General features: G+C 38.1%; 1 protein-coding gene across 3 annotated transcripts in view; it reads right to left on the reverse strand.

The window, feature by feature from the left end:
• The window catches only part of Gabrb2 (gamma-aminobutyric acid type A receptor subunit beta2), a 222,476-nt gene that overhangs the window by 128,444 nt on the left and 66,350 nt on the right, over window positions 1–27,682 (reverse strand). For all 3 annotated transcript variants that reach the window (XM_052195898.1, XM_052195897.1, XM_052195896.1), the window contains exon 4: window positions 21,768–21,988. In XM_052195898.1, coding sequence (XP_052051858.1) covers window positions 21,768–21,988 — 221 coding nt within the window. The remainder of the gene's footprint in view (window positions 1–21,767; window positions 21,989–27,682) is intronic.

A 27,682-nucleotide genomic window follows, 5' to 3' on the forward strand; every position in this document is an offset into this window, starting at 1 on the left:
TTCCCTTAGCTGTCAGCCTATTACAGCTCCTACAATATAAAATCCTAATTATTTCCACCATTACAGCTAGTGGGAACAATCCAACTCGGGATTAGTTTCTCTCTCTAAAGATTTATAGCCATTTAGCACTGCACAGCCTTTTTATTCTGTCCATAAGAATACACATAATGAGCTCCTTCTGCAAAGTAAAACAGCTTGAGCATTTCACGTTATGGGAAATGAGATTTGAGTCATTAACCTTTTACACTGGTTTAGTTTCTAAATAGAAGGCTTGCTTTATTTGTGGCCTCCAACATAAAGAGGTACAAAGTGACTAAACCTCTTCCCTATCAGGTTAGCAAAATGACCGAGTGAAATATTTTCTTAAATTCTTTAAGTAATTTTCTAGAGATAATTTACAAAAATTCGATCATTTCTACTTTTCTTCCTTCCTCTTCCATAAAGAAATAAGGCTGAAACAAACATCACTATTCAGTCCATAAAAATTAATAGTTATCCCAGTGTTCTTTTGAATCTTGCCCCATAGTCTGGTTCATGAAGGAATCTGCCTAGTTACCCATATATTAGAGGTAATTATTAGAGGCTCTGAACTCACTAGTTCCCCATTCATTGTAAATGTTGATCCTAAACTTACTGGTGAGAATCTCAAACCCATGCTCATGGATTGGTAGGAGTAACATAGTAAAAGTGGATATTTTACTAAAAGCAACCTACAGAACCAATGCAATCACTCACTGTCAAAATTCCAACACAATTTTTTATAGACCCTAAAAGAACAATTCTCAACTTCATATGGAAAAAAATGAAAAACCCACAAAGCAAAAACAATCCCGAATAATAAATTTAATTTCAGGAGGAATCACCATCCTTCACCTTAAGCTAAAATATAAAACATTAATTGATGAAAACTGTATGGTATTGGTATAGAAACAGGGACTTTGATCAATGGAATTGAATCAAACAACCAAATATAAACCCACACACCTATGGACAGTTGCTTTTTTTGGTGAAGAAGCCAATATCATACAATGGATAAATGAAAGTATCTTCATGTAATTGTGCTGAACTTACTGTATGTCTACATGTACAGGAATGGCAATAGATCAATACTTATCACCCTTCACAAAATTCAAGTCCAAGTGGATCAAGGACTTCAACATAAAACCTAATATGCTAAATTCCTTAGGAGAGAAAGTGGAAATATCCATGAACACATTGGTAAAGGGGACAACTTTCTGAACAGAACACCGATGGCTCAGATTCTAAGACCTATAGTCTTTAAATGGGACCTCAAGAAAATTCAAAGCTTCTGTAAGTCAATGGACACTCTTAATCGGACAAATAGGCAGCCTTGAGAAAATATCTTCAATAAACCTATTATCTGACAGAGGGCTAGTATCCAAAATTTACAAAGATCTCAAGTAGATACCTTTATCCCAAATAACCCAATTAAAAATGAGGAACAGAACTAAACAGAGAATTCTCAACAGAGGAATCTTGATAGGCTGAAAAACCACGTAAATGTCCAAAGTCCTTAGTAATCATGGAAATGCAAATCAAACAATATCTGAGGTTCCATACTATATCCATCGAACAGCTAAGTTCAAAAACTCAAAAGATAGCACATGCTGACAAGGATGTGGAGCAAGGGGAAAACTTCTTCATTGCCAGTTGGAGTACAAACTTGTACAACCACATTGGATATCAATTTGGCAGTTTCTCAGTAAAGTGGGAATAGTTCTACCTCAAGACCTGGCTCTACCATTCCTGGGAATATATCTAAGAGATGCTCCAACATCTTACAAAGTCACTTGTTCAATTGTATTTATAGCAGCTTTATTCATAATAGCCAGAAACTGGAAACAAACTAGAAGTTTGTCAACTGAAGACTGGATAAAGAAAATGTAGTACATCTACACAATTAAGTACTATTAAGTAATTAAAAACAATGACATCATGAATTTTGCAAAGAAATGGATGGAACTTGAGAATATTGTCCTGAGAGAGGTAACCCAGTCCCAAAAAGACATGCATGGTATTTACTCATTTACAAGTGAATATTATCCAGAAAATAGATACCATGTTACAATCTAAAGACACAAATAAGGTAAACAAGAAGGAATGACCAAGAAAGGAAATTTGAATCTCACTTATAAGGGAGAATAAAATAGTCATAAGAGGTAGATGGAGGGAAGGAACTGGGAAAGAAGTGCAGAGAGGAATGGGGGTTCAATATCACGTATAGGCAAGGACAGGACAGATGGCTAGATGGCCATAAAAATCAATGGAAATCTATGACTGATGGTAGTGAGGAGGTCAGGGCATCCACAGGATGAGACAGAGACCTGGAGTTGGTGAGGATGATCTTAGCTGTAACTCACTCTCTTAGGGATATGGAACCTGAAGAGGTCACCTCCTGTAGCCAGGCAGAAACTACAGTGGAGCAATAGAGATGCCAAGTCACCCACAAATCTTTCAACCTAATATGTATCTTGTCTACAAGAAATGCAGGCATGGAGGATGGAGCAGAGATTGAGGAAATGGCCAACCAATCACCAGTCCAACTTGTGACCAATCCCAAGGGCAATCAGCAATTCGTTAACACCATTAATGGTATGCTGTTATGCTTGTAGACAGAAGAAAGTTATGCTTTGAGAGGTCCCACCCAATAGCAGACTCAGACAGATACAGACACCCACAACTAAATAGTGGATGGGGTTTGTGGACTCCTATGAAAGACTAGGAGGAAGGATTGAGACCCCCAAAGGTGATAGGAACTTCAATAGAGTCAAGTAAACTGGATTCTTGGGGCTCTCAGAGTCTGAAGCACTAACCAAAAAATATACATCGGCTAGACCTAGGCTTTCCTGTATGTGTATGTAACAAATGTGCAGTTTGGTCTTCATGTGAGTTCTAAACACCCGGAGCAGGTGCTATCCCAAAAGTTGTTGCCCAGATGTGGGGTATGTTCTAGCTTGGCTGCCTTGACTGGCCTCAGTGGGAGAGGAAGTTCCTAGCATCATAGAGAGTTGAAGTATGTGTGGGGGAGATATCCATGGAAGAAGAAGGTGTGGAGGTATTAGAGAAGGGTTCTAGAAGAAGTGGCCCAGAGGGGGATGTAGCATGAATACGTATAAAATAAAATAAAATTTAAAAAGGAATAGGGACTCTCTAATGTAGTATCAACAATCTCTGGAAGACATGTTGCTTAAAATAAAGCAGAATAAGATAAACACTGCACATCTTTTCACCGTGTGAGGCATTCTATTGACCCAGTGGGTTCATTCATGAAGAAATGAAGGGCATGGGAGTTCTACCACTGAATTTGTGAAAAGAACATTGGCCTACTATAGTACATAAATGTACAATATGAGTCATAGATATTTTTATGATCCTATTTACATATTGTTAGTGCCTTTCTTCTTTAGCACATCAATGATGCTATCATGTTCATTCTTTGGGCTTGTAGTACAAGATCCTTGCCATTTAGAGTGAGCTTCCTAGAATTCACCAGGCTCTGATCATCTCTCTTTCCTGCAAGTCTCACCTTCACACATCTGCTTTGTATCAGAGACAAAGTTTGACGCTGCAAACATTCATATCCAGATTTCTTTCCACTAAAGTCAGTGGACATAATGTAATTTGTTTCTAGGGACAAATGTAGGTGGAATAAAGGAGACTTACTAACAACTAGGGTGTGATAAGCCAGAAAGATTTAGAGAAAGGTGAGGTAGCTAGACTTGCCTTTCCCCTTCCACTGTTTTTTTGTTTGTTTGTTTAAAACATCAGCAAAATGTTACAACAATTTGTGTCCACATGCTGTCTCTGCTTCTCAGTCTTCAGAGCCCTGTGATTCTGAGTACTATTCTTGACTTGGATATGAATTATTTGGTAATGTTAACCAAAAAATTTTAGTCTAAGTCATCCAAGGAGAACATGGGGCAACTACAACAACAGCAGAACAGAGAACAATCCTTGCATTGGAAGTTCGGTGTTTGGGGATATATTGTGCTTTCTAACAAACAACTGTCTCCATAAGAGTAGGCAATTTGTTCTCTTTTTACATCTGCCTTTAAAAAGAAGCTGTCTTAGTTAGGGTACTATTGCTAGGAGAACACACCAACCACATCCAAGGAAATGTTTAAATTAAAATGCTTAACTGGGGGGCTTGCTTAAAGTTTTTGGAGGGTCAGTGCATCCATAGCTGAGAAGAGAGACTTGGCTTGACATGAGCTTTTGAAACCTTAAAACCCAGGCCCAGTGACACACTTCCTCCAACAAAGTCATACCTCTTAATTGTGCCCACACAGTTCCACCATTTGGGAGCCAAGTATTCAAATATATGAGCCTATAGAGGCCCTTCTCATTCAAACCACCACTGAAAGTGAACTTACAGGTGCTACAAATTACTTCTAAATACATTTACCTCTAACCTAAACAATTTTATCTTATATGAAAATGATGAAGAAGACTGTTACTTTAAAAAATTAAACACAGTTTTTTAAAAGCTCCATCTAAAATGCCCTATGGATTTCATTTTTCCCATGAAGCAGAGGCAAATTAAGAACAAATTAAAAGACAATTAAAATAGAGATTCTTTAAACAGCAACAATTTTAAGAGTAAAATCCTCTAAAATTATTTTTCTGTGTTGAGTCCTGGGACTGTATGATCATTTCTCTGATTCTGGCCAAGAAGACTGATATCCTTAATAAAATCCCTTTTGTTCAGCCTGACAAAACACAATTACTCAATATCTGTGTGAAAATTAATTAAACCAATTAGGAGAACTAAGCTAAAATTGATATATTAATGTTTAATAGACCACATTTCTATGTGTGATAACTATCTTGTGCTATATTGGAGAGTGAAGATGGAATTAATAATTCCCCACTTGCCTATATTCATTACAGGCTAACTGTACTGGCTAGTTTTGTGTGTCAACTTGACACAGGCTGGAGTTATCACAGAGAAAGGAGCTTCAGTCGGGGAAGTGCCTCCATGAGATCCAGCTGTAGGGCATTTTCTCAATTAGTGATCAAGTGGGGAGGGCCCCTTGTGGGTAGTACTACCTTTGGGCTGGTGTTCTTGGGTTCTATAAGAGAGCAGGCTGAGCAAGCCAGGGGAAACAAACTAGTAAGAAACATCCCTCCATGGCCTCTGCATCAGCTCCTGCTTCCTGACCTGCTTGAGTTCCAGTCCTGACTTCCTTTACTGATGAACTGCAATGTGGAATTGTAAGCTCAATAAACCCTTTCCTCCCCAAATTGCTTCTTTGTCATGATGTTTGTGCAGGAATAGAAACCCTGACCAAGACACTAACATTAGGGTTTTTTTTTTTTTTTTTTTTTTTTTTTTGCCATTTTCCCAATGACAGAGCCTACAAAGCAAGGGGGGGGGTGTAGAATTATTGTTTCTGGTGCCTGCTAGATCTTTCTTTAAGAATTTGAACTTTAATTAGTAGTGACAAGTTTCTGATCTAATATTACCTATGACAGGTGTATAGACAAGCATTGTCAAACTGACTCCTATGTCTACATACAGACAAATAGAGAATAGATGAACATATCTTTAGATGGGCTAGCTACTACTCAAAGCAAGAAGGCCATTCTTTATATAATATTGTCACTAAAACAAAACAAAATAAAATAAACAACCACAGGCTTCAGTAAATATTCTGAGTGATTTCTTTACCAAGAGAGCCTGCAGATACAAACAACACAGCTATGTGGTTCTAAGTTGTATTTCAAGCAGCCTTTCAAGGTTCTCATTAAAGTACTAAACAGATTTCAGAGAACATCCTATATTTTATATAAACAACCTCATATCTCATCTTTCAATCAAACCCACAAACCATATCTTATATTGTATAAAAAATACATATGAAACATCTCCTATAGTGGATATAAAATGAATTTCAGAAGTACTTTATTCACATAAACCATGCATTATTATTTTGCATATTATGGTGAATTGTTAAGAAACAGATTCCCATGTCAGACGTTTAACAATCTATTTTTTGTGGAACACTATGTATGTACTTTTCTAAAATGAAAATACAGAGCAAGTGGTCATTTCATTTTCTTAAATATATTTGCTAAATATTCAAAAATAAAAATAAAATTTCATAATTTAAAAATGTTTTCTTTCTTTTATTGTTAAAGAGCTTTTAATATGATAGCATTCTTATAAGCAATGTTAATGAATTGGTATTAATTTCAATGCTGATGGTATGATTTCAAGAAAATATAAGTTGTTCCAAAGAGTTGTTGCCCGTTGATAACATGGGTTGACTCCTTTGTAAATCAGAATGTGACGCTTTTGATTCGGCCTTATAATTAATTCATCAGAAGAGTTTATGTTTCAAAGACAACTGATGCCCTTGGTAGAGCTCAGATATCTTGAACATTGCTGCAGGCAAATGAGATATTTCTTAGAAGTATAGATGGCATACATAAGCAAAATTATAGGACTACAGGCATTGAGGAGATAGAACAAGCATTTAGCAAACATTTCAATAAATGATTGAGTTGGTCATCAGTTTTCAATTTTCAGACTAGAATGCTGACTGGCTTCTAATTAATTATTCATTAGCCTTTGAAATGTACTAAATATGCTATTTTGAGAAAGTTAGTATGTAAATTATATGTATGTAACATTCTTTTTATTTATAATTTATTTTCATTGGTTATTTTATTTATTTACATTTCAAAGGTTACTCTCCTTCCCAATTTCCCCTCTGTAAAGCCCCCAGCCCATCCCTCCTACCCCCTGCTTGTATGAGTATCCTCCCCTGCCCACCCATCCTCTCCTGCCTTACCATCCTAGAATTCCCCTACACTAGGGTATTGAGCTTCCACAGGACAAAAGGCCTCCCATTGATGCCCGATAAGGCAATCATCTGCTACATATGGATCTGGAGCAATGGGTCCCTCCAGGTATACTCTTTGGTTGGTAGTTTAGTCCCTAGGAGCTCTCGGTGTCTGGTTGCTTGGTTTTGCTGTCTTTCCTATGGGGTTGCAAACCCCTTCAGCTCCTTCAGATCTTTCCCTAACTCCTCCACTGGGGTCCCATCATACTACTGATGTCATCATTGCAATGATTTAAATACCTGAAAGGTTCACTGAATTCTAATTTATGATAGTTCACTCATACATTGTGGCTGATGGTCTCTCCTTCTATCCTGCCAGGAGGGGTTGGATGCTGGGGTTTGCGCATCCTTTTGTTTTATGCCACAGACATTCAGCTCAAAGTCTTTGATTTGCAAAGTTCACTGGTCATTGTTTTGATTTATAAAACTGCCTGGCTCTCAGATTTCTTCCTGAGCTTGAATTAGTACCTTTCAGTTTTCATTATTCACAATGAGACTCTACCATTACTGACGCTTTCCCATAGACTACGCTCACACACACACACATACACACACACACACACACACACACACACATTACCACCACTACCACCACCATCATCATTTTCATTATCATTGTCATCCTAGAACATCCGATAACTCCTATAAATCCTGGGATTGAGATCTCAAGGTGAAATTCCATAGCAGAATCATGTCTGAAATTTCTCAGGGCCTTATTTCATCATGTGAAAGAAAAGTCTCTACCTACCAATTACTCAAAGTGATTTCCATTTATCTTTTCTTCTCTCCCATTCTTTCTAAGTTCTTTCCAAGATTTCCCAAGTATTATGTTCACCATGAAACCACTACACAAAAGATGGGAGCGAAGAATAAAGAGTAATATTTCTGCATTAAGACAACTAGCTATTTAAATTTCTATAGGTTCCTTTGTTTTATTTTCATATAATATGGACAAAATAACAGGACTTAGTTAGTACTGAATAAGTAAATATATACATAGTCTATCATACTACATGATAAAGCTTTTTGTGAGTCCTGGACACTTATAATAATATTCTAAGTGTTCTCCTCACACTGATTCCAAATAAAGTTCTTACCAGACTATGAGCAATGAAAAATAACAGGATTGGCAATAGATGAGTAGTAAGAGGGGCTAAGCATTTTATTTTATTTATATTCACTACTAACAATGGTCATTTTAACCAAATTTATTTCACTATTTCAAAAAAGATTTCGGAAGATAAGAATAGAGTGTCAGGCATGTGCTAGTTTTCAGCGGAAACTGTTCTGTTTTTCCAAAAATTTGCAAGGACTATCTAAAAATGTATTTTAAAATCTTTCTATTAATTTCATCAGCTGATTAATATTGCAACTGAGATAACAAACAAAATTAATGAGCCTGCTTTGCACAGAAGTGCTAGTTTTATGAATTCAAAAAGGCATTCAAAAGATTGTTTATTGTGTCCAGAGCTTTTTTGAAAGTGGACAAGGAAGAATAATAAATGTCTACTATCAGACGTACAGGCTGCCCAGTTGGCATCCAGTTGAGAGATGTTACAAGCCCAAACCATTTGCCTCTAGGTCAGTGATTCTCAACCTTCCTAAAGCTGCAATCGTTTAATACAGTTCCTCATGTCTTAGTGACTCCCAACCATGAAATTATTTTGTTGCTATTTCATAACCGTAAGTTTGTTATTGTTAAGAATCATAATGTAAATGTCTAATATGCAGGAGGTTTCCTATGTAACACCTGGGAATGGGTTGTTTGCCCCAAAGGGGTTGTAACCCACAGGTTGGGATCCTTTGCTCTAGGTGCATAAAGGGCAAGTGCCACTGAGGAGAACAGGCCTGGAGAGTGATGTTGAGCCATGTCCAAACCCCAAAATCTCATCATGAGACTGGCAGGAGTGTGGACTGCTTCTTCCCTGTTCTGGGCACATTTCGGTCAAACATGTGGTCATCCAGCACAGCCATCACAGGAAACAGTCCCAAGAACTGCTGCATCTGGCATATAGATACACCTCCCTGACAGCACTAGTCACAGGCACATAAAGGGTTTTTCAAACCCTCAGCCTCTGAGGTACACATCTCCATTCTGCTTGTTTGTGGTCCTAACAGGTAAGCAGTCCTTCCTTCCACTCTGCCTCTCATACATTCTTCCATTGTTCCATTAACATCAAGCTTAAGCACATCAGAGAGCTACAGTCTCTGGGGCACACTTTCACACTCAGCAAACTCACTGAAGAGACTCATAACGCCACTGGAGAAAGAGCCACTACTCCTGCCTATTCCCTGCCCGAGTGACCTTCTCAGCCCTGAACACCACAAAAATCCAGATATGACCATCTACATCTGTCACACATGCATAACACTCTTTAAACACTATCGCTTGTGAGTTTAGAGGTCACAGGATCCCTAACATCTATCATTCTCCCACAATGCTTTATGAAACCAGGCTCTGAAGATTAGTGGACATGTGAAACTGCTGTCCTGGAACAACTCCTTGCCACACTGCACAGACTCTGGTTTATGAAGTCAGAGATCACCATGATCATACCTTCAACAAGAGAAAACAGTAAATCTGTGTGTGCAAATTATGATTCAACAAAGCTATGATCATCTTCATTTACCTGACCCATGGTCAATACCAAGTTCCATCAGAAGTGAACATTAAGCAATGCTGAGTGCAGTCAAGACTTAAGTAGCAAAGGGGATGTTAAACATCACTCACTCAGTCAACTGCAGTATGACAAAAAGTCTCAACTCACTCCATCTTGACAAATCCCAACATACAAACACCAGTGGCAAGAAGAACCAAAATAAAATATCTCCTCAAAAAGTTAACAGTTACATAGAGATGGCTGCCAAGGACAGTGACTCAGACAAAATTCTAGACAAAGAATGCAAAATAAAAATATGCACAAAAAATTCCAAAGAGGACACAAATAAGTTCATGAATGAATTGAAAGAGGAGGCAAATAATCTCTGGAGTTAATTCCAAAACACACAATCAGCTGCATAAATTAAGAAAATCAATCAAGATTGAAAATAGGATTCATTAAGGAACTTGAAATACTGAATAAAACTCAAATGGAAATGATATTAGAAATAAAAAAGATTCAGTAAGTTGAATAAAAATCTCATTGGGAAGCTTCAACAGTAAATGAATCTTAGGGTAGGCAAATCATCAGAGTTTGAGGATAATATAAAAGAATTCTATCATTCCATTGAAGTCAATGACTTTTTAAAATAAAAATGAGTGGACTCAAAAGATCTGTAGTGCGAGAGCCTACATCGCTGGAGCAGCGGCAGCAGCAGCAACAGCAGCAGCAGCTGGTCGAGAGGAAGGGCCATCAGCAGTAGAACCAAGCTGACAGGGTCCAGGTAGACCCTGCACCCACGACCACTGGCCATCGCTGGCCAGCCGAGCTGCAAGCAGCAGAGGATTTATGGCGCCTGTCACCACACAGAAGCCACATCAGAACCCTGCCTCCCGCCAGTCAGCTATGAGGCCTCCATATTGGTTCTCATATGCCAGAGAGATCAGACAGACTGAGGTACGCAAATACAACCCGAGACCAACATCGCAGGGGTCTAAGCCCGATGGGCATTGGCTTGTACCCAGGCCCTGAGCTGGTCGGGGGGGCCACCGGTGTGCAAACCCGGCCAGGAGGTTGTTTTCCCGGGCCGGCGCGCATTCCCTCGCCATTTTGCCTACAGGAAGCCAGAGAGTCCTAGCAGGCAAAACCAGCTAACAGGCTAGCCCAAGGCTGACATAGCTGGGGTCTAAGACGGTCAGGCCCTGGACTGCCCCCAGGCCCTGGGCTGCTCGGTGGGCCATCTGTGTGCCAACCCGGCCAGGAGGTTGTTAGCCCAGCAGACTCTCCCAGCACTCTCTGGGAGCCCGCATGCTGCCATCCTGGCCACCTGACAGACCCAACAACACTCACAGCTGAGGGGAACTTTGCTCAGACATTGGCCTGCCAGGCTTTTGCCTAGACTCAGGGCCTGAGCAGCAAGGCTAGCCTTGTATGCACCAACCTGGTTGGGAGTTCCCCTGGCCAGCAGAGTGATCAGCATGCATAAAAGGTCCCCGCAGCATACACCGCTCAGCACTCCTTGAAGGAGCAAACGGGCACCATCTGGTTCACAGTCACAATCTGGGGCAAAACACACTAGGGCTGCAAAAGCACCCAAGTGGAGTACAGCACATCAGCAATCTGCCATCCAGTGTTGCAGAAATAGCCCATGAGCCTCTAAGGAAGCTGAAACACCAGCCAGAGACAAGACCAACTAGCTCCAGAGAACAAGATGGCAAAGGGCAAACGCAGGAACGCTACTAACAGAAATCTAGGCAATATGGCAGCATCTGAACCAAACTCTCCAACATCAGGAAGTCCTAGTTATGCCAACACACCAGAGAAACAAGATTTGGATTTAAAATCACTGTTCATGATGCTGCTAGAAGAACACAAAAAGGACATGAATGAATCTCTTAAAGAAATACAGGGGAACATGAATAAGCTAGAAACCCGTATAATGGAAACACAAAAAACACTTAAAGAAATGCAGAAGAATAAGGCCTAAGAGATAGAAGCCAATAAAGAAGAAAGGCAAAAAAAAACTTAAAGAAATGCAGGAGAACTTGAGTCAACAGGCAGAAGTCATGAAAGAGGAAACACAAAAATCTCTTAAAGAATTACTGGAAAACATAAACAAACAAATGATGGAACTGAGCAAAATCATCCTGGATCTAAAAACAGAAGTAGAAACAACTAAGAAATCACAAAGAGAGACAACTTTGGAGATAGAAAACCTTGAGAAGAAATCAGGGGCCATAGATGCAAATATAAACAACAGAATACAAGAGATGGAAGAAAGAATCTCAGATGCTGAAGATACCATAGAAACCATTGACTCAACTGTCAAAGAAAATGCAAAATGCAAAAAGCTTGTATCCCAGAACATCCAGGAAATCCAGGATACAATGAGAAGACCAAACCTAAGGATTATAGGTATAGATGAGAGTGATGATTTACAACAGAAAGGTCCAGCAAATATCTTCAACAAAATTATGGAAGAAAACTTTCCTAACTTAAAGAGAGAGATGGCTATGAATATACAAGAAGCCTACAGAAGTCCAAACAGACTGGGCCTGAGCAGAAATACCTCCCGCCACATAATAATCAAAACCCCAAATGCACTAAACAAAGAAAGAATATTAAAGGCAGTAAGAGAAAAAGGCCAAGTAACATATAAAGGAAGACCTATCAGAATCACACCAGACTTCTCACCAGAGACCATGAAAGCTAGAAGATCCTGGGCAGATCTCATGCAGACTCTAAGAGAACACAAATGTCAGCCAAGGCTACTATACCCAGCAAAACTCTCATTCACCATAGATGGAGAAACCAAGATATTCCATGACAAAACCAAATGTACACAATATCTTTCCACAAACCCAGCTCTGCAAAGAATAATAAGAGGAAAACTCCAATACAAGGAGGGGAACTACACCCTGGAAAAATCAAGATAGTTACCTTCCTTCATCAAACTCAAAAGAAGATAACCACTCAAATATAAAAAGAACATCAAAAATGACAGGAAGTAATAATCACTATTCCTTAATATCTCTTAACATCAATGGTCTCAATTCCCCAATAAAAAGACATAGACTAACAGACTGGATAAGGAAACAGGACCCTACAATTTGCTGCATACAGGAGACACACCTCAGTGTCAAAGATGAAAAATACCTTAGAGTAAAAGGCTGGAAGACAATCTTACAAGCCAATGGTCACAGGAAATGAGGAGTAGCCATTCTAATATCAGATAAAATTGACTTTCAACCTAAAGTCATCAAAAGAGACACAGAAGGACACTTCTTGCTGGTCAAAGGAAAAATCCACCAAGAAGAACTTTCAATTCTGAACATCTATGCGCCAAATGCAAGGACACCCTCATTCTTTTTTTTTTATTCGATATAATTTATTTACATTTCAAATGATTTCCCCTTTTCTAGGCCCCCCCACTCCCCGAAAGTCTCGTAAGCCCCCTTCTCTTCCCCTGTCCTCCCTCCCACCCCTTCCCAGTTCCCCGTTCTGGTTTTGCCAAATACTGTTTCACTGAGTCTTTCCAGAACCAGGGACCACTCCTGCTTTCTTCTTGTGTCTCATTTGATGTGTGGATTATGTTTTGGGTATTCCAGTTTTCTAGGTTAATAACCACTTATTAGTGAGTGCATACCATGATTCACCTTTTGAGTCTGGGTTACCTCACTTAGTATGATGTTCTCTAGCTCCATCCATTTGCCTAAGAATTTCATGAATTCATTGTTTCTAATGGCTGAATAGTACTCCATTGTGTAGATATACCACATTTTTTGCATCCACTCTTCTGTTGAGGGATACCTGGGTTCTTTCCAGCATCTGGCAATTATAAATAGGGCTGCTATGAACATAGTAGAGCATGTATCCTTATTACATGGTGGGGAATCCTCTGGGTATATGCCCAGGAGTGGTATAGCAGGATCTTCTGGAAGTGAGGGGACACCCTCATTCTTAAAAGAAACTTTACTACAGCTCAAACACACATTGCATCTAACACAATAATTGAGGGGGACTTCAACACTCCACTCTCCTCAATGGACCGATCAGTAAAACAGAAACTAAACAGGGACACAGTAAAACTAATTGAAGCTTTGGACCAATAGGATTTGACTGACATTTATAGAACATTTCACCCTAAAGCAAAAGAATATACCTTTTTCTCAGCACCTCATGGTTCCTTCTCCAAAATCGACCATGTAATTGGTCACAAGACAGACCTCAACAAATACAAGAAGATTGAACTAATCCCATGCCTCCTATCTGATCACTATGGAGTAAGCATGGTCTTCAATGGCAACAAAAACAACAGAAAGCCCACATACACATGGAGGCTGAACAATACTCCACTTAATGACACCTTGGCCAAAGAAGAAATAAGGAAAGAAATCAGAGACTTTTTAGAATTTAATGAAAATGAAGGCACAACATACCCAAATCTTTGGGACACAATGAAAGCAGTGCTAAGAGGAAAACTCATAGCCCCTCTGAGTGCCTCCAAAAAGAAAATGGAGAGAGCATACACTAGCAGCTTAATGACACACCTGAAAGTCCTGGAACAAAAAGAAGCAAATTCACCCAGGAGGAGTAGAAGACAGGAAATCATCAAACTCAGGGCTGAAATCAATCAAGTAGAAACAAAGAGAACTGTACAAAGAATCAACGAATCCAGGAGCTGGTTCTTTGAGAAAATCAACAAGATAGATGAACCATTAGCCAGACTGATCAAAGGGCACAGAGAAAGTATCCAAATTAACAAACTTAGAAATGAAAAGGGGGATATAACAACAGAAACTGAGGAAATCCAAAAAATCATCAGATGCTACTACAAGAGCCTATACTCAACACAACTGGAGAATCTGGAGGAAATGGACAATTTCCTTGACAGATACCAAATACCAAAATTAAATCAGGACCAAATAGATCATCTAAACAGTCCCATAATGCCTAATGAAATGGAAGGAGTCATAGAAAGTCTTCCAACCAAAAAAAGCACAGGACCAGATGGTTTCAGTGCAGAATTCTATCAGACCTTCAAAGAAGACTTAACACCAATACTCTTCAAACTATTCCACAAAATAGAAACAGAAGGAACACTACCCAATTCCTTCTACGAAGCCACAATTACGCTGATACCAAAACCACACAAAGATCCAACAAAGAAAGAGAACTTCAGGCCAATTTCCCTTATGAACATCGATGCAAAAATACTCAATAAAATTCTTGCCAACCGAATCCAAGAACATATCAAAACGATCATCCACCATGATCTCAAGTAGGCTTTATCCCAGGAATGCAGGGTTGGTTCAATATACAAAAATCCATCGATGCAATCCACTACATAAACAAACTCAAAGAAAATAACCACATGGTCATTTCATTGGATGCTGAAAAAGCATTTGACAAAATTCAGTATCCTTTCATGCTTAAAGTCTTGGAGAGAACAGGAATTCAAGGCCCATACCTAAACATAGTAAAAGCAATATACAGCAAACCGGTAGCCAGCATCAAACTAAATGGAGAGAAACTTGAAGCAATCCCACTAAAATCAAGGACTAGACAGGGCTGCCCCCTTTCCCCTTATCTTTTCAATATTGTACTTGAGGTACTAGCTCGGGCAATTCGACAACATAAGGAGGTCAAAGGGATACAAATTGGAAAGGAAGAAGTCAAACTATCATTATTTGCAAATGACATGATAGTCTACCTAAGTGACCCAAAAAACTCCACTAGAGAACTCCTACAGCTGATAAACAACTTCAGCAAAGTGGCAAGTTATAAAATCAACTCAAGCAAATCAGTGGCCTTCCTATACTCAAAGGATAAGCTGGCTGAGAAAGAAATTAGGGAAATGACACCCTTCACAATAGCCACAAACCTTGGGGTGATTCTTACCAAACATGTGAAAGATCTGTATGACAAGAACTTCATGACTCTGAAGAAGGAAATGAAGAAGACCTCAAAAAATGGGAAAACCTCCTATGCTCATGGATCAGTAGAATCAGTATAGTTAAAATGGCCATTTTGCCAAAAGCAATATACGGATTCAATGCAATACCCATCAAAATCCCAACTCAATTCTTCACAGAGTTAGAAAGAGCAAACTCATTATCAAACTCATCTGAATAACAAAAATCCCAGTATAGCTAAAACTATTCTCAGCCACAAAAGAAATTCTGGGGCAATCAGTATCCCTGACCTCAAACAATACTACAGAGCAATAGTGTTAAAAACTGCATGTTATTGGTATAGTGACAGGCAGGCAGATCAATGGAACAAGATTGAAGATCCAGAAATGAACCCACACACCTGTGGCCACTTGATCCTCGACAAAGGGGCTGAAAACCTCCAATGGAAAAAAGATAGCCTTTTCAACAAATGGTGCTGGTTCAACTGGAGGTCAGCATGCAGAAGATTGCGAATTGATCCATCCTTGTCTCCTTGTACTAAGCTCAAATCCAAATGGATCAAGGACCTCCACATAAAGCCAGACACTCTGAAGCTAATAGAAAAGAAACTGGAAAAGACCCTTGAGGACATCGGTACAGGGAGAAAGTTCCTGAACAGAACACCAATAGCGTATGCTCTAAGATCAAGAATTGACAAATGGGACCTCATAAAATTACAAAGTTTCTGTAAGGCAAAGGACAACATCAAAAGGACAAATCAGCAACCAACAAATTGGGAAAAGATCTTCACCATTCCATCAGATAGAGGGCTAATATCCAATATATATAATGAACTCAAGAAGTTAGACTCCAGAAAACCAAACAACCCTATTAAAAATGGGGTACAGAGTTAAACAAAGAATTCTCACCTGAAGAACTTCGGATGGCAGAGAAGCATCTTAAAAAATGCTCAACTTCATTAGTCATTAGGGAAATGCAAATCAAAACAACCCTGAGATTTCACCTTATACCAGTCAGAATGGCTAAGATTAAAAATTCAGGAGACAGCAGGTGTTGGTGAGGATGTGGAGAAAGAGGAACACTCCTCCACTGCTGGTGGGGTTGCAAATTGGTACAACCACTCTGGAAATCAGTCTGGCGGTTCTTCGGAAAACTGGTCACCTCACTTCCAGAAGATCCTGCTATACCACTCCTGAGCATATACCCAGAGGATTCCCCACCATGTAATAAGGATACATGTTCTACTATGTTCATAGCAGCCCTATTTATAATTGCCAGATGCTGGAAAGAACTCATTATCCCTCAAAAGAAGAGTAGATGCAAAAATTGTGGTATATCTACACAATGGAGTACTATTCAGCCATTAGAAACAATGAATTGATGAAATTCTTAGGCAAATGGATGGAGCTAGAGAACATCATACTAAGTGAGGTAACCCAGACTCAAAAGGTGAATCATGGTATGCACTCACTAATAAGTGGATAATAACCTAGAAAATTGGAATACCCAAAACATAATCCACACATCAAATGAGGTACAAGAAGAAAGGAGGAGTGGCCCCTTGTTCTGGAAAGACTCAGTGAAGCAGTATTTGGCAAAACCAGAATGGGGAAGTGGGAAGGGGTAGGTGGGAGGACAGGGGAAGAGAAGGGGGCTTATGGGACTTTCGGGGAGTGGGGGGCTAGAAAAGGGGAAATCATTTGAAATGTAAATAACAAATATATCAAATAAAAAAAGAATGTAGCATCTGAGTAAAAAATAAATAAATAAATAAAAACAATAAAAATAAACCTACAGCCTACAGTAGAAGCAAAACGTATCCACTGTCATATTAAAATATTACTTTTAGTTAATAAAAAAAAGATCTGTAGTGCAATATGAAAAGATAGAATTTTGAATAATGGACACAAAATAAGGAGAAGAATTCTATGTTTAATGTATAAGCAGTATTTTTAATAAAATAACAGGAGAAAATTCCTCAGACTCTGAATGAGATGCCCATCCAGGCCTAAGAGGCATAGAGAACACCAAGGGGGATAGAAACAGAGAAAAAACATCCATGCAATATTATCCTACACAGAACAAGAAAAGGATACTGGAAACTTCAAGAGAGAAGAAGGCTTAAGGCATATAGAAAGTCAGCAGCATCATAATATCTGGCTTCTCAATGGAAACACTAAAAACTAGAATCCCTTGGAGAAACAGAGGAGCTTTGAGTTCTGAGACTTGCATCCAAGATTACTACACCCAGGAAAATTATTTGTCTTAATACCAATAAACAAGAGATTGATAAACATTCTGAAGCAGAAGCAAGAGAAAACAGTAAATCTGTGTGTGCAAATTATGATTATTATATATAACATACATATATGATATATATGTGTGTGTGTGTGTATGATGTATATGTTTATGTGTGTTAGGGTGACTGACTGTCCCATGGCTTCAATAGGAGGTCACAATACGTCTAGGCACAAGTTTTCATCTTCTACCTTGGTCTTTTGCTGGGAACCAGCAAGCTTGGCTCAACACCCCCAGCTGAGCTGTTTGCACAGGTTTCTTGAGAGCAAAACATCCTGCTTAGGATTCCTGCCTTCCTGCCCGGTGTGGTACAGACTTCCCAGGTGCCTGACCTATGGCTATAATTGTTTTTTCCTGTTGCCTTCCCTGGCCTCTGGTTTATATATTGCTGGTCTCTCAGTAAAAGCTTTGGCATTCTCCTTACAGAATGACCCGTGTTTGTGTATTCTGTTAATCCCCCAGGCCTACGCCCGATACTTGGTACTGTGGCAGTCTTTTACCTTGGTCTTCTACCAAGGCAGGGTCTCCTTGCTGTTCACTGCTTCATACACCAGAGCATTTGAGTCCTTCTCCTGCCTCTATATGCTATCTAACTATACCAGCACTGGATGACAGGCAGACAGTACTATACCCGACACTGGGTTCCTCATTCTGACATGGCTAGCATGATACATTTTACCTACCCATCAGTTTTATTTTATTCTTCCTACACAGTCAGCACACATTCTTCTCATTTATTTGTTACCACTTTTTGATAGCATATTGTATGGTATCCCAGCTTTCTACCAAGTGTGTTACAAAGTCCTTTTTTACAAACATGTCATGTTCCACAAATGATTCTAATAATGCTGACCAAACCAATTAGAATCTTCTACATCTCTTTGCAGCTTCATCCATGAAGTACTTCAGAAACTCATCAGTTGCAGCTTCAATGAATGTTATTTTTCTTTTTCTTTTTTTTTTTTTCCGAGACAGGATTTCTTTATGTAGCCCTGGCTATCCTGGAACTCATTTTGTAGACCAGGCTCACCTCGGAACTCAGAAATCTGCCTGCCTCTGTCTCCCAAGTGCTGGGATTAAAGGTGTGCGCCACAACCACCGCCCGGCTAAATGAATGTTATTTTATCAATAGTAGTAACGTATTCCCATGACTGGACCGTATCCAGATTACTTCAATCAAACACCATAAAAATGTTCTTTGATTGTTTTACCCATGTTCTGACCAAGAACTGAAATTTAGAAGCTGTATTAGAAGTAAAAATGTATCTTGTACATAACCATTTATATAGCAGACATGAAGAAAACCCAGATGCATCGAGTATTATTAATAGGACTTTAGCGTTTCCTCTTCCAGGTAATTTTACATTCTGCTTAAAGGCAATAGTAAAAACCATGCAAAGAAAAAACCTACCTTGGCTTTCTGATATAATATGTCTGTGCTTTTCAGTGACTTTGTAGATCATTCCCTGTGTGCATGCTATCTCCTTATGAAATCCACTGCTGATGAGATGTCAGATCTTTTAAGTTCAGACTCCATTTTAGAGAACCTGATCTAAGTTTGACTTTGGGTAAACTAACAGTCTGGTACCTAGCATTAGCTTCCAAGTTGCCTCCCCCCAACAAAATCCAAGCCTATCTCCAGTCTCGTGGCTAATCCCCGAGGCTAATGCATGGTTAAACCAGCATTTCCAGGTTACACCCTTAACAAGACCAGTGTCTCCAGGTTATTCCCCCAATAAACCTGCTTCCTCAGGTTACAAGCTCACCTCCTGCCTAACAGCTACCAATGCAGAGGGGAGCAGAAGTTAAGTTTGTAATAGGAGTCCCAGCACCAAGCCAATTATGTTAAAGGTCACAGTAGCTTTCCAATTAGATGCTTGCACATGTATTCCCTGCTTTCTTCTTATTATAAAGCCTTGTCCCATAGACATTCAGGGTTCCCCCACCACCAAAAGTGACCTGTGTGACTGTAGTGCACTGGGCGGAGGGGTGGAGGCTAGCTAGCTCAAACAGAATAAAGTCCCTGCTGTGAGTGACATCAGATTGATTTCTCTGTATGTGTTTGGGGATCACTCACATTTCCCTGGCATAACACTATGATACTGTACAATACCAGAGTCCAATTGTCCTTTCATACATCCTTTGCACTTATGAATTTGGGCTTTCTGGGTGCCATCCTATAGGAGAGCTAGGCTTCACTGCAAGTAAACAGTGGTTGTAGCACATTTTTCTCTTTAATCAGTTCTTTTAATTTTTTTTTTTTTTAAGAATCAGAGCTGATGCCTTGTCACAAGTGTATCCTCTCTGGGACATGTCTTAGTCAAACCCATCACTAAACCTTTGCAAGTCCCTGTCACTTTCACTGCATGGGTTGTTGGCATTCTTGGTACTCTTTGATGACGTCTTCGTACAGGCTCAGTGTTTCTCAGACAACACCCAATACACTCTTGTCAGATGGGATCTATTTCTGTTCATGTTACCATCCACATCTAGAGCACATGACTTATTTTAACTAATATTTACCACTTGTGGTGGCTATAATTTTTGCAGCCTTAGGTTTGGTAATAAACCACTTAGAATTTGTTTTTCCTGTTTCACAATTTCACGAACAAAGATTTAGTCTTGCCTTAGATGTTAACAACCTTAGCATATTGCTGTTTTTTTCTTATGAAGTCATATAAAAATTTACCTGTTCACTAAACATGATATCTCTACAGCTTCTTCCTGATCTATGTAAATTGCCAGCCCCAGTACTCCTGTACTTCAGGGCTGTTATTAAGAAAAGGAAAGGGTTATTTAAACACAGCTACTGTAATTTCACAACATCTGACCTGACAGTTAAGATAGCTACAAAGGCATATAGTTAGCTGCAACATGGATGTGTAGAGAAAAGGGTGACCTGTGCCTCAGGTAGAACAGACTATCTCAGCAAGTGAGGCTTTGTCATGCTAGTCATAATGACATATAACTTGAAACCCACCTTTTGTCTTTTTTGCTAATTTCCATCCAATATGTTCAGACCACAGCAGTCATGAATAACACAAACCAAGAAGTGTAAAAGAAGATAGGGTGTGGAGGTGGTAATTGCATAATATGTAGAAAACACTTAGCTTGGCATTTAACATCTGAGAAGGATCCAATGATGGATATTACCATTGCCACCACCACCACCACCACTACCACAATTATCATCATAATCATCATCATCATCATCACCATCATCATCATCATCACAAGATAGCCACATGCTTAAACAAAATATCAGATTGGAGACAATGGGAAAGTCTAACATTTAGAATGGTTTCCATCTCTCATGCAAAGAAAATGTTCACCCTGTAATACCTTTAGAATAAAAAATATTTCATTCCAAATAATAGATCAGAGGCATTTGAAAACACTGACATCTAGAGGGGTTTCTTTCTACCATGTAAATAAAAATATTTACCTTGAAATCATTTCACAATAAAAATGTATTTTATTTTTCAAGCACCATCCATTGGTTTTAATTAAATTTAGACTAGTTTGTTTTTTATAAAATATTCCCATCCAAATAGCCTGGTATTGCAATGCTTTTCTGTAAGTACACTTAAAAGTGTAAATTAACCATTAATAAACATGAGGTGGATATTTATTTGCAAGTCAGATTTCTCCTTGGAGGACAAGAGGGCATGATATTCCTCTCTGTCACCAGGGGACTATGACCCAGTTCGGCAGCCCAGGAGCATCTGCCATGTCCAAACATTCAACAGTCAGGGCTTTCTGTTTTCCAATTTTCAAGAGATCCTGTGCTTCAGCTATTTTGATATTCTTTATCCCTATTCCTCAAAGAAAGCGGCTTTAGCAGCAGCAGCTGATACTGAGAGATAATTCAGAAGACACAACAGCAACTTAGTCTTAGCTGGAGCTAAGTCCTTTGTACACATGGTGCCCAAAGCTCTCAGATATTTTCCTGATAGTAGATTTAACTATTTTTTTAGTAGAACTGCAGAAGCAATAAAGAAAATAGCACAATTTATCCACTGACAACAGGCCATTGAACTTTTTGTTTCCAAGAAAAGTTAAATTTTAAGATCCAGACTACATACCGGAGGCCATACAGGACAGTGCCATCTGGATGCAGTCGAATCATACGGTTTTTGACTGTAACTCCATGAACAAATGACTTCTTATCATTCAAGAAGTAGGTGTCAGGCACCCAGAGCTGGTCTGCCACTCGATTGTCCAAAGTCAAGTTTAAAGGGATTACATTGTAGGATAGCCTCTTATCTCTCCAGGCTTGCTGAAAATACATAGTCAAAGTATAGTCCTGTGGATGGGAGAAGAAATATAGTTATTTTGTATCATCACAGACTCCTGGAATGCATTCATTTATTTAACTCATTCTTTGAAAACATCCAGTCCACACAAAATTTCTTATATTTTGCAGGAAGATAGATATCAAAGAATAATTAAATAACTTAATTTTTTGTTTTACAAAGTAGAATGCCTAAGATTATTTTAGGTAATATACAAATACAAACTTAAAAGGATAGGCCCTTGTTTTCCTCAGTATTGAGATAATTAGCATATCAAATCTAAGATTTCATGCATTGATTCACTCAACAAATGTTTAATTTGTTCCCGGTATGTGGCTGGCAGTGCTGAGACATAGATCAAAAGCCTGCTCTAAGGGAATTTACAAACAAAGCATAGATAAAGGAAAAGAATGTCAAATAATGTCGCAGTCCACAAAGAAAGTACAGCAAATTTAAAAACATTTATCTGGGATGGTGTAGAGGAAAGCCTCTCTAAGAAGCTGAGATGGTACAGAGACAGAAAGGCCAAACACTGGCTCTAAGAAGAACATTCTGAGCACAGGGGAGTCTCTAACAATCCTAACATTTGAAAGAAATTGTCCTTTTTAGTGAACAGAAAAACACATTATCATATGACAGACAGAGCACATAAGAAGAATGAGAACAGAGCAATCCCATGAGAGTTACCATTTAGAAGAAGAAGGGTATTAATGATGCCCAGCTACAACATGACAGCAAATGTTGAATAAAGGGAAAGCAGAACCCAATGTACTTTTTGGGAGAAATGTGAACTATTTCAGCCACTGGAGCTATCACTAAAGAGGTTTTTCAAAAGTCTAAAAATATAGTTACCTTATGGCCTAGCTGTCCAATTTGTAGTCATACCAGAAAGACTCAAGTGCTACCACAGAGATACCCCTACATTGATATATAGTTGGTATTATCTGCAATTGCTACAAAATTGAGATAGCCTGGATGACAATACATGGATGAATGAGAACATGTTATGCATATAAGTAGTGGGAGTTTATAGCCAGGAAGAAAGACTCAATGCTAGCAAGAAAAAAATGATAGCTAATTATGTTAATAGAAAGAAGCCACACATTGAGAGAGAAATTCTTCATGCTTTCTTTCATACATGAATCTTAAACACACACACACACACACACACACACACACAGACACACACAAACACACAAGGCTCATGAAACTGGAAATGGAGCCAAAGAAAAGTGAGTCATAATAGGGAGGAAGAACACCAACCAAAAGGTCTAGGAGGATGGGAGATGGAAATGAGTCTAGAAAAATGAGTTGTTTATCAGGTACACACTTACAGCACTTCTTTTTGCCTGAGTTGATTAAGTATAAACAGAGCTCGTAATATATGCCTAATATAATCAGAACTATTATGGAAATTAAATAAATAATGCAAATGCAATTTGTAAACCACATGAAGCAATATATTATGAATAAGGCATTAACATATATATTGTGACAGCCTTGATCCCTTAGAAGCCTATGGGCACAAAGGAATTGCTCTCTCCCCCTCATTTGAATGACGAACCAGAGGACCAAATACTCATTTGAAACGAGATAATTACAAATCTATTTTAAAATTAATTCACAATGACCTACTTGAGGGCTTTTAAAAAAATGAGAGTCGTGTCTTAATCATTCCAGAAGCCTGAGAAGCTAGATCAGCACCAAGGCACAAATAGTGAATGACTGAATGGGCTGTAATCGTGCCTCTGGGATTTATGCCCAGAGCTGGATAATTCTGTATATAAGAAATGCTATTCAGTCTTCACAATTCCTGAGTTTTTCCAAACTTGGTTGGGATGTATGTGTCCTAATTCAGTGCCTCCATGATATATGCTACGAACACTTATAAGAAAAGTATAAGCATGTCATGTATACAAAAAGTTTAAATAAGTCTCTGGTTTTGCACATCTTCTCACTATGAACTATTCAAGATGTTGCTTCATCAAACAGCATCTCATTTTACCACCAGACATCTATTTTAACAATACAGATATATTAATGTTCTAAAGGCATTTCAGATGAAATTGAAAATTTCATTGAAAGTCTGTTCAATGGATCACTCTGAGCATTGCCCTAAATTATTCTGCAAATTTCTAGTTCAGAGAAAGAGTTAGTGTCAAGATCATCAGGAGATTCTGGCTTAACTGAAACAGCACTGGAGAGTCAGGAACTACAATACTACAAAATAATACCCTGTATAGTTTTCATAAGTCTGTGTCACAAATAACTTAAAAGCAGGAAATTAAAATAGATGGGAAATTAATATTGAGAATAAGAAAATATTGATTCTATTAAAAGTCAAACTACAAACATTGCCTTGACAATCAGCTTTCTTTCTATTAATCAAAATTGGAAAGAGCTGGCTTTTATTGGTCAACTGATACGTATCAGGATTGAAGATCCAGAAATGAACCCACACACCTATGGCCACTTGATCCTCGACAAAGAGGCTGAAAACATCAAATGGAAAAAAGATAGCCTTTTCAACAAATGGTGCTGGTTCAACTGGAGGTCAGCATGCAGAAGAATGCAAATTGAACCATCCTTGTCTCCTTGTACTAAGCTCAAATCCAAATGGATCAAGGACCTCCACATAAAGCCAGACACTCTGAAGCTAATAGAAAAGAAACTGGGGAAGACCCTTGAGGACATCGGTACAGGGAGAAAGTTTCTGAACAGAACACCAATAGCGTATGCTCTAAGAGCAAGAATTGACAAATGGGACCTCATAAAATTACAAAGTTTCTGTAAGGCAAAGGACACCATCAAGAGGACAAATCGGCAACCAACAAATTGGGAAAAGATCTTCACCACATATCCAAATAAATGGTAATGTAGTGATCGTATGTTACTTGCTAACTCCTGTTATTTATCTTCAAGTCACTAGCTTCTAAGAAGTACTTCCAAATAGCACCTGGACACTTTCTGACCTAGCATGTCAGCCTCCATTTCAGTTATCTTAAAATTATACACCATGGCACCATCATGGAAGGAGGAATTTTCACACATGAGGGCAGAATTTTCCTAAAGTTTATCCTCTCATCTACCTACCTGTTACCTCAGATAAATTATTTCAACTTTCATATTTATTTTGTATCATTTAGAATTTAATCAAGAGGTGCTGTCCCAATTATATTTGAACAGGAAATTCTCAATTTGACCACAATCCAGACCATCTCCATAAAATACGGATTTAGATTGTCAAAACTAAAACCAATTACTTTCAATATTGTGCAAACTGATGTTTGTACTGAAGGTTATTTGTCCCACTAATTGCAAGTAAAAAATATAGAAATAATAAGAAAGAAGTTATCTATTATGATTATGTAAAGTTAAAAATAGTAGATTAAAAAAGAATTTGAAGCACAATTGTTACAATGGTGATATTGTTATTATAGTTGGTGTCTTCCTTTTTATTTTATTGAACTAACACACATGAAGTGTGCATATGCCCACACACAGAATTGGAAGGATACAGCACAAATAATGTATTCATGACTTTAAGTGTGACTATTAAGCTGCCATCTCCCCTGAAATTAACACATAGATTAGATTCAATAGGAACATTAATTTTGTCTTCACATATGGGGGGTCTTTTAAAAACATTAACATGGTGTTAAAATTCATATCAAAACACAGGAATAAGAATAGTCCAAATAATTTGTACTAGTCAAAATAATTTAGAAAGGTAAAACAATGTTGAAGGACACAGAATGGGGATGGTTACAAAAACATAGATGAGTTAAATATGAAAGTCTAAAAATAACTACAAACACCAGTATGTTCACTTGATTTTAAGCAAAAAAACCAAGGGAATCAATTGGAGAACGCACAATATTACACCAACTATCCAATTCAACTGGAATATCTATATAAACACTAATAGACTAATCCTTCTGGAACCATAAATCTAAATAAACACATTCTTCTATTTGTTGCCTTGGTTATGGTATTTTATCACAACAATGAAAACTAATATACAATTTATGACACACATATGAATTAACTTTATTTTGTCAATTATATATATATGTACATGCATATGTATACAGCATACATAGTGTACATATATACTATATACACTGCATATACACTATATATCTATATATATACTATATAGTGCATAAATACACACACATATATGAAATTATCAAAAGAAAATTAATTCATTTGAATGCTATCAATTAGTTCAGAATTCATTCAAGTTACCACCTTTACTTTCTAAACTTCTTTAATCTGGAAGAGTTCACTAGTCTCATTATTTTTTGTGATGATGCTTCTGACAACTTCTGGTTAGTTGAATGTCATTCTGTCTGGATTTTTCACTATGTGTGACTAGTAAACTTGATTTACACAGTTTTGGACAGTGTGTCCATACAGTCCTGATTATCCTGATTATCACACAAGATGACTCTCCATAAGGATCATTTCCCCTCTACCAGTGGATGGGCCACTGCTCTGGTTACATCCAGCCAGTTGTCTTTGCTCAGTTGTGTGCTGAAGTTTCTTGTTGGTCAAGCCTGTGGGTTCCACTCCTGTGTCTGTAGTCAGACATTATCACAAAGCTTCTGTCTTCCCCCTTACTGCCTTTTCAGCTGTGGCTTTCTAATTCTTTATTTTTTCTTCTCAGGGGAAGCTGGCATTGCTAGTCATCGAATCTTTTCCTTTGTTTTGCTATTAAACCACAGTCACTCATTTGGCAAATCACTAATATATTTTCATTTTTTACCATTTAATTTTTCTGTATCTGGGGAGAACCCATCAGTGAGTGAGTGTGTTTAATTTGTGTCTGGTCAGTCCTTTGAGCATGTAAGAGCATCTGCTAGCTTCTTTAAAGGGAAGACATAAAGATATATTTTCATCAATGATAAAACATGGGATTAATCTGCTTTTTCTACTGTAGCAACATTTTGTAAGCTTTAAAAATTACTGTTACTACCCTAGACCATCGAGCTTCAGTGACTAATCTTGTTTGTTTGTTCTTATAGATAATAGCTTTGTCTTTGAAATTAGATATTTTCAGAGTTATTTCACTTTCTTCACTAAAGCTTTTATGATTTTTGAAAAAAACAACAACCTAACCTCTTTTAATTACTAGTAGCAGAAACAAGTATGTCTGATAATCATTGTTTATTACTTTTTTCTAGAGAATAATACACCAAGACTGAGGTTCTGAATGGAGAATCTAAACTTCTGCCTGCTTTAAGATGGTTCTAATATCAGGAAAGCAGTAAAACCCCATTATTAAGAAATTGCATGATTTATTTAAATGTAATACATGTTTCTTGAATATGCAATGCATATTCAACATGTACACTTGTCAATTTTACTTTCATTTGGGAAATAGCTCATTAATTTGAGGGAGAACAAAGAAGGCACTTTCATCTTTCTCTCTTATATTTCCACTGAATTCCAAAAAGTTGAAATGCAAAATAATTTTTACAGTTAAAACCCCATGTTTTGGCAAAAATATGACATGTGATGTGTAAATTATCCTAAACATTATAAGTATAAAACTTATTTATATACAGGACATACATTTTTTAGCATCATAGGCTGTGATCTCTATGAGTGAAATTGCATCTTATTCATGTAGACAAAGACAATATTTAGCACACATTTAGCAAATGAGAATTCAAGAGGAATTTCTTGTGGTCTCTTAG

The sequence above is a fragment of the Apodemus sylvaticus genome, chromosome 10, assembly GCF_947179515.1.
Source record: "Apodemus sylvaticus chromosome 10, mApoSyl1.1, whole genome shotgun sequence".
Taxonomy (NCBI): domain Eukaryota; kingdom Metazoa; phylum Chordata; class Mammalia; order Rodentia; family Muridae; genus Apodemus; species Apodemus sylvaticus.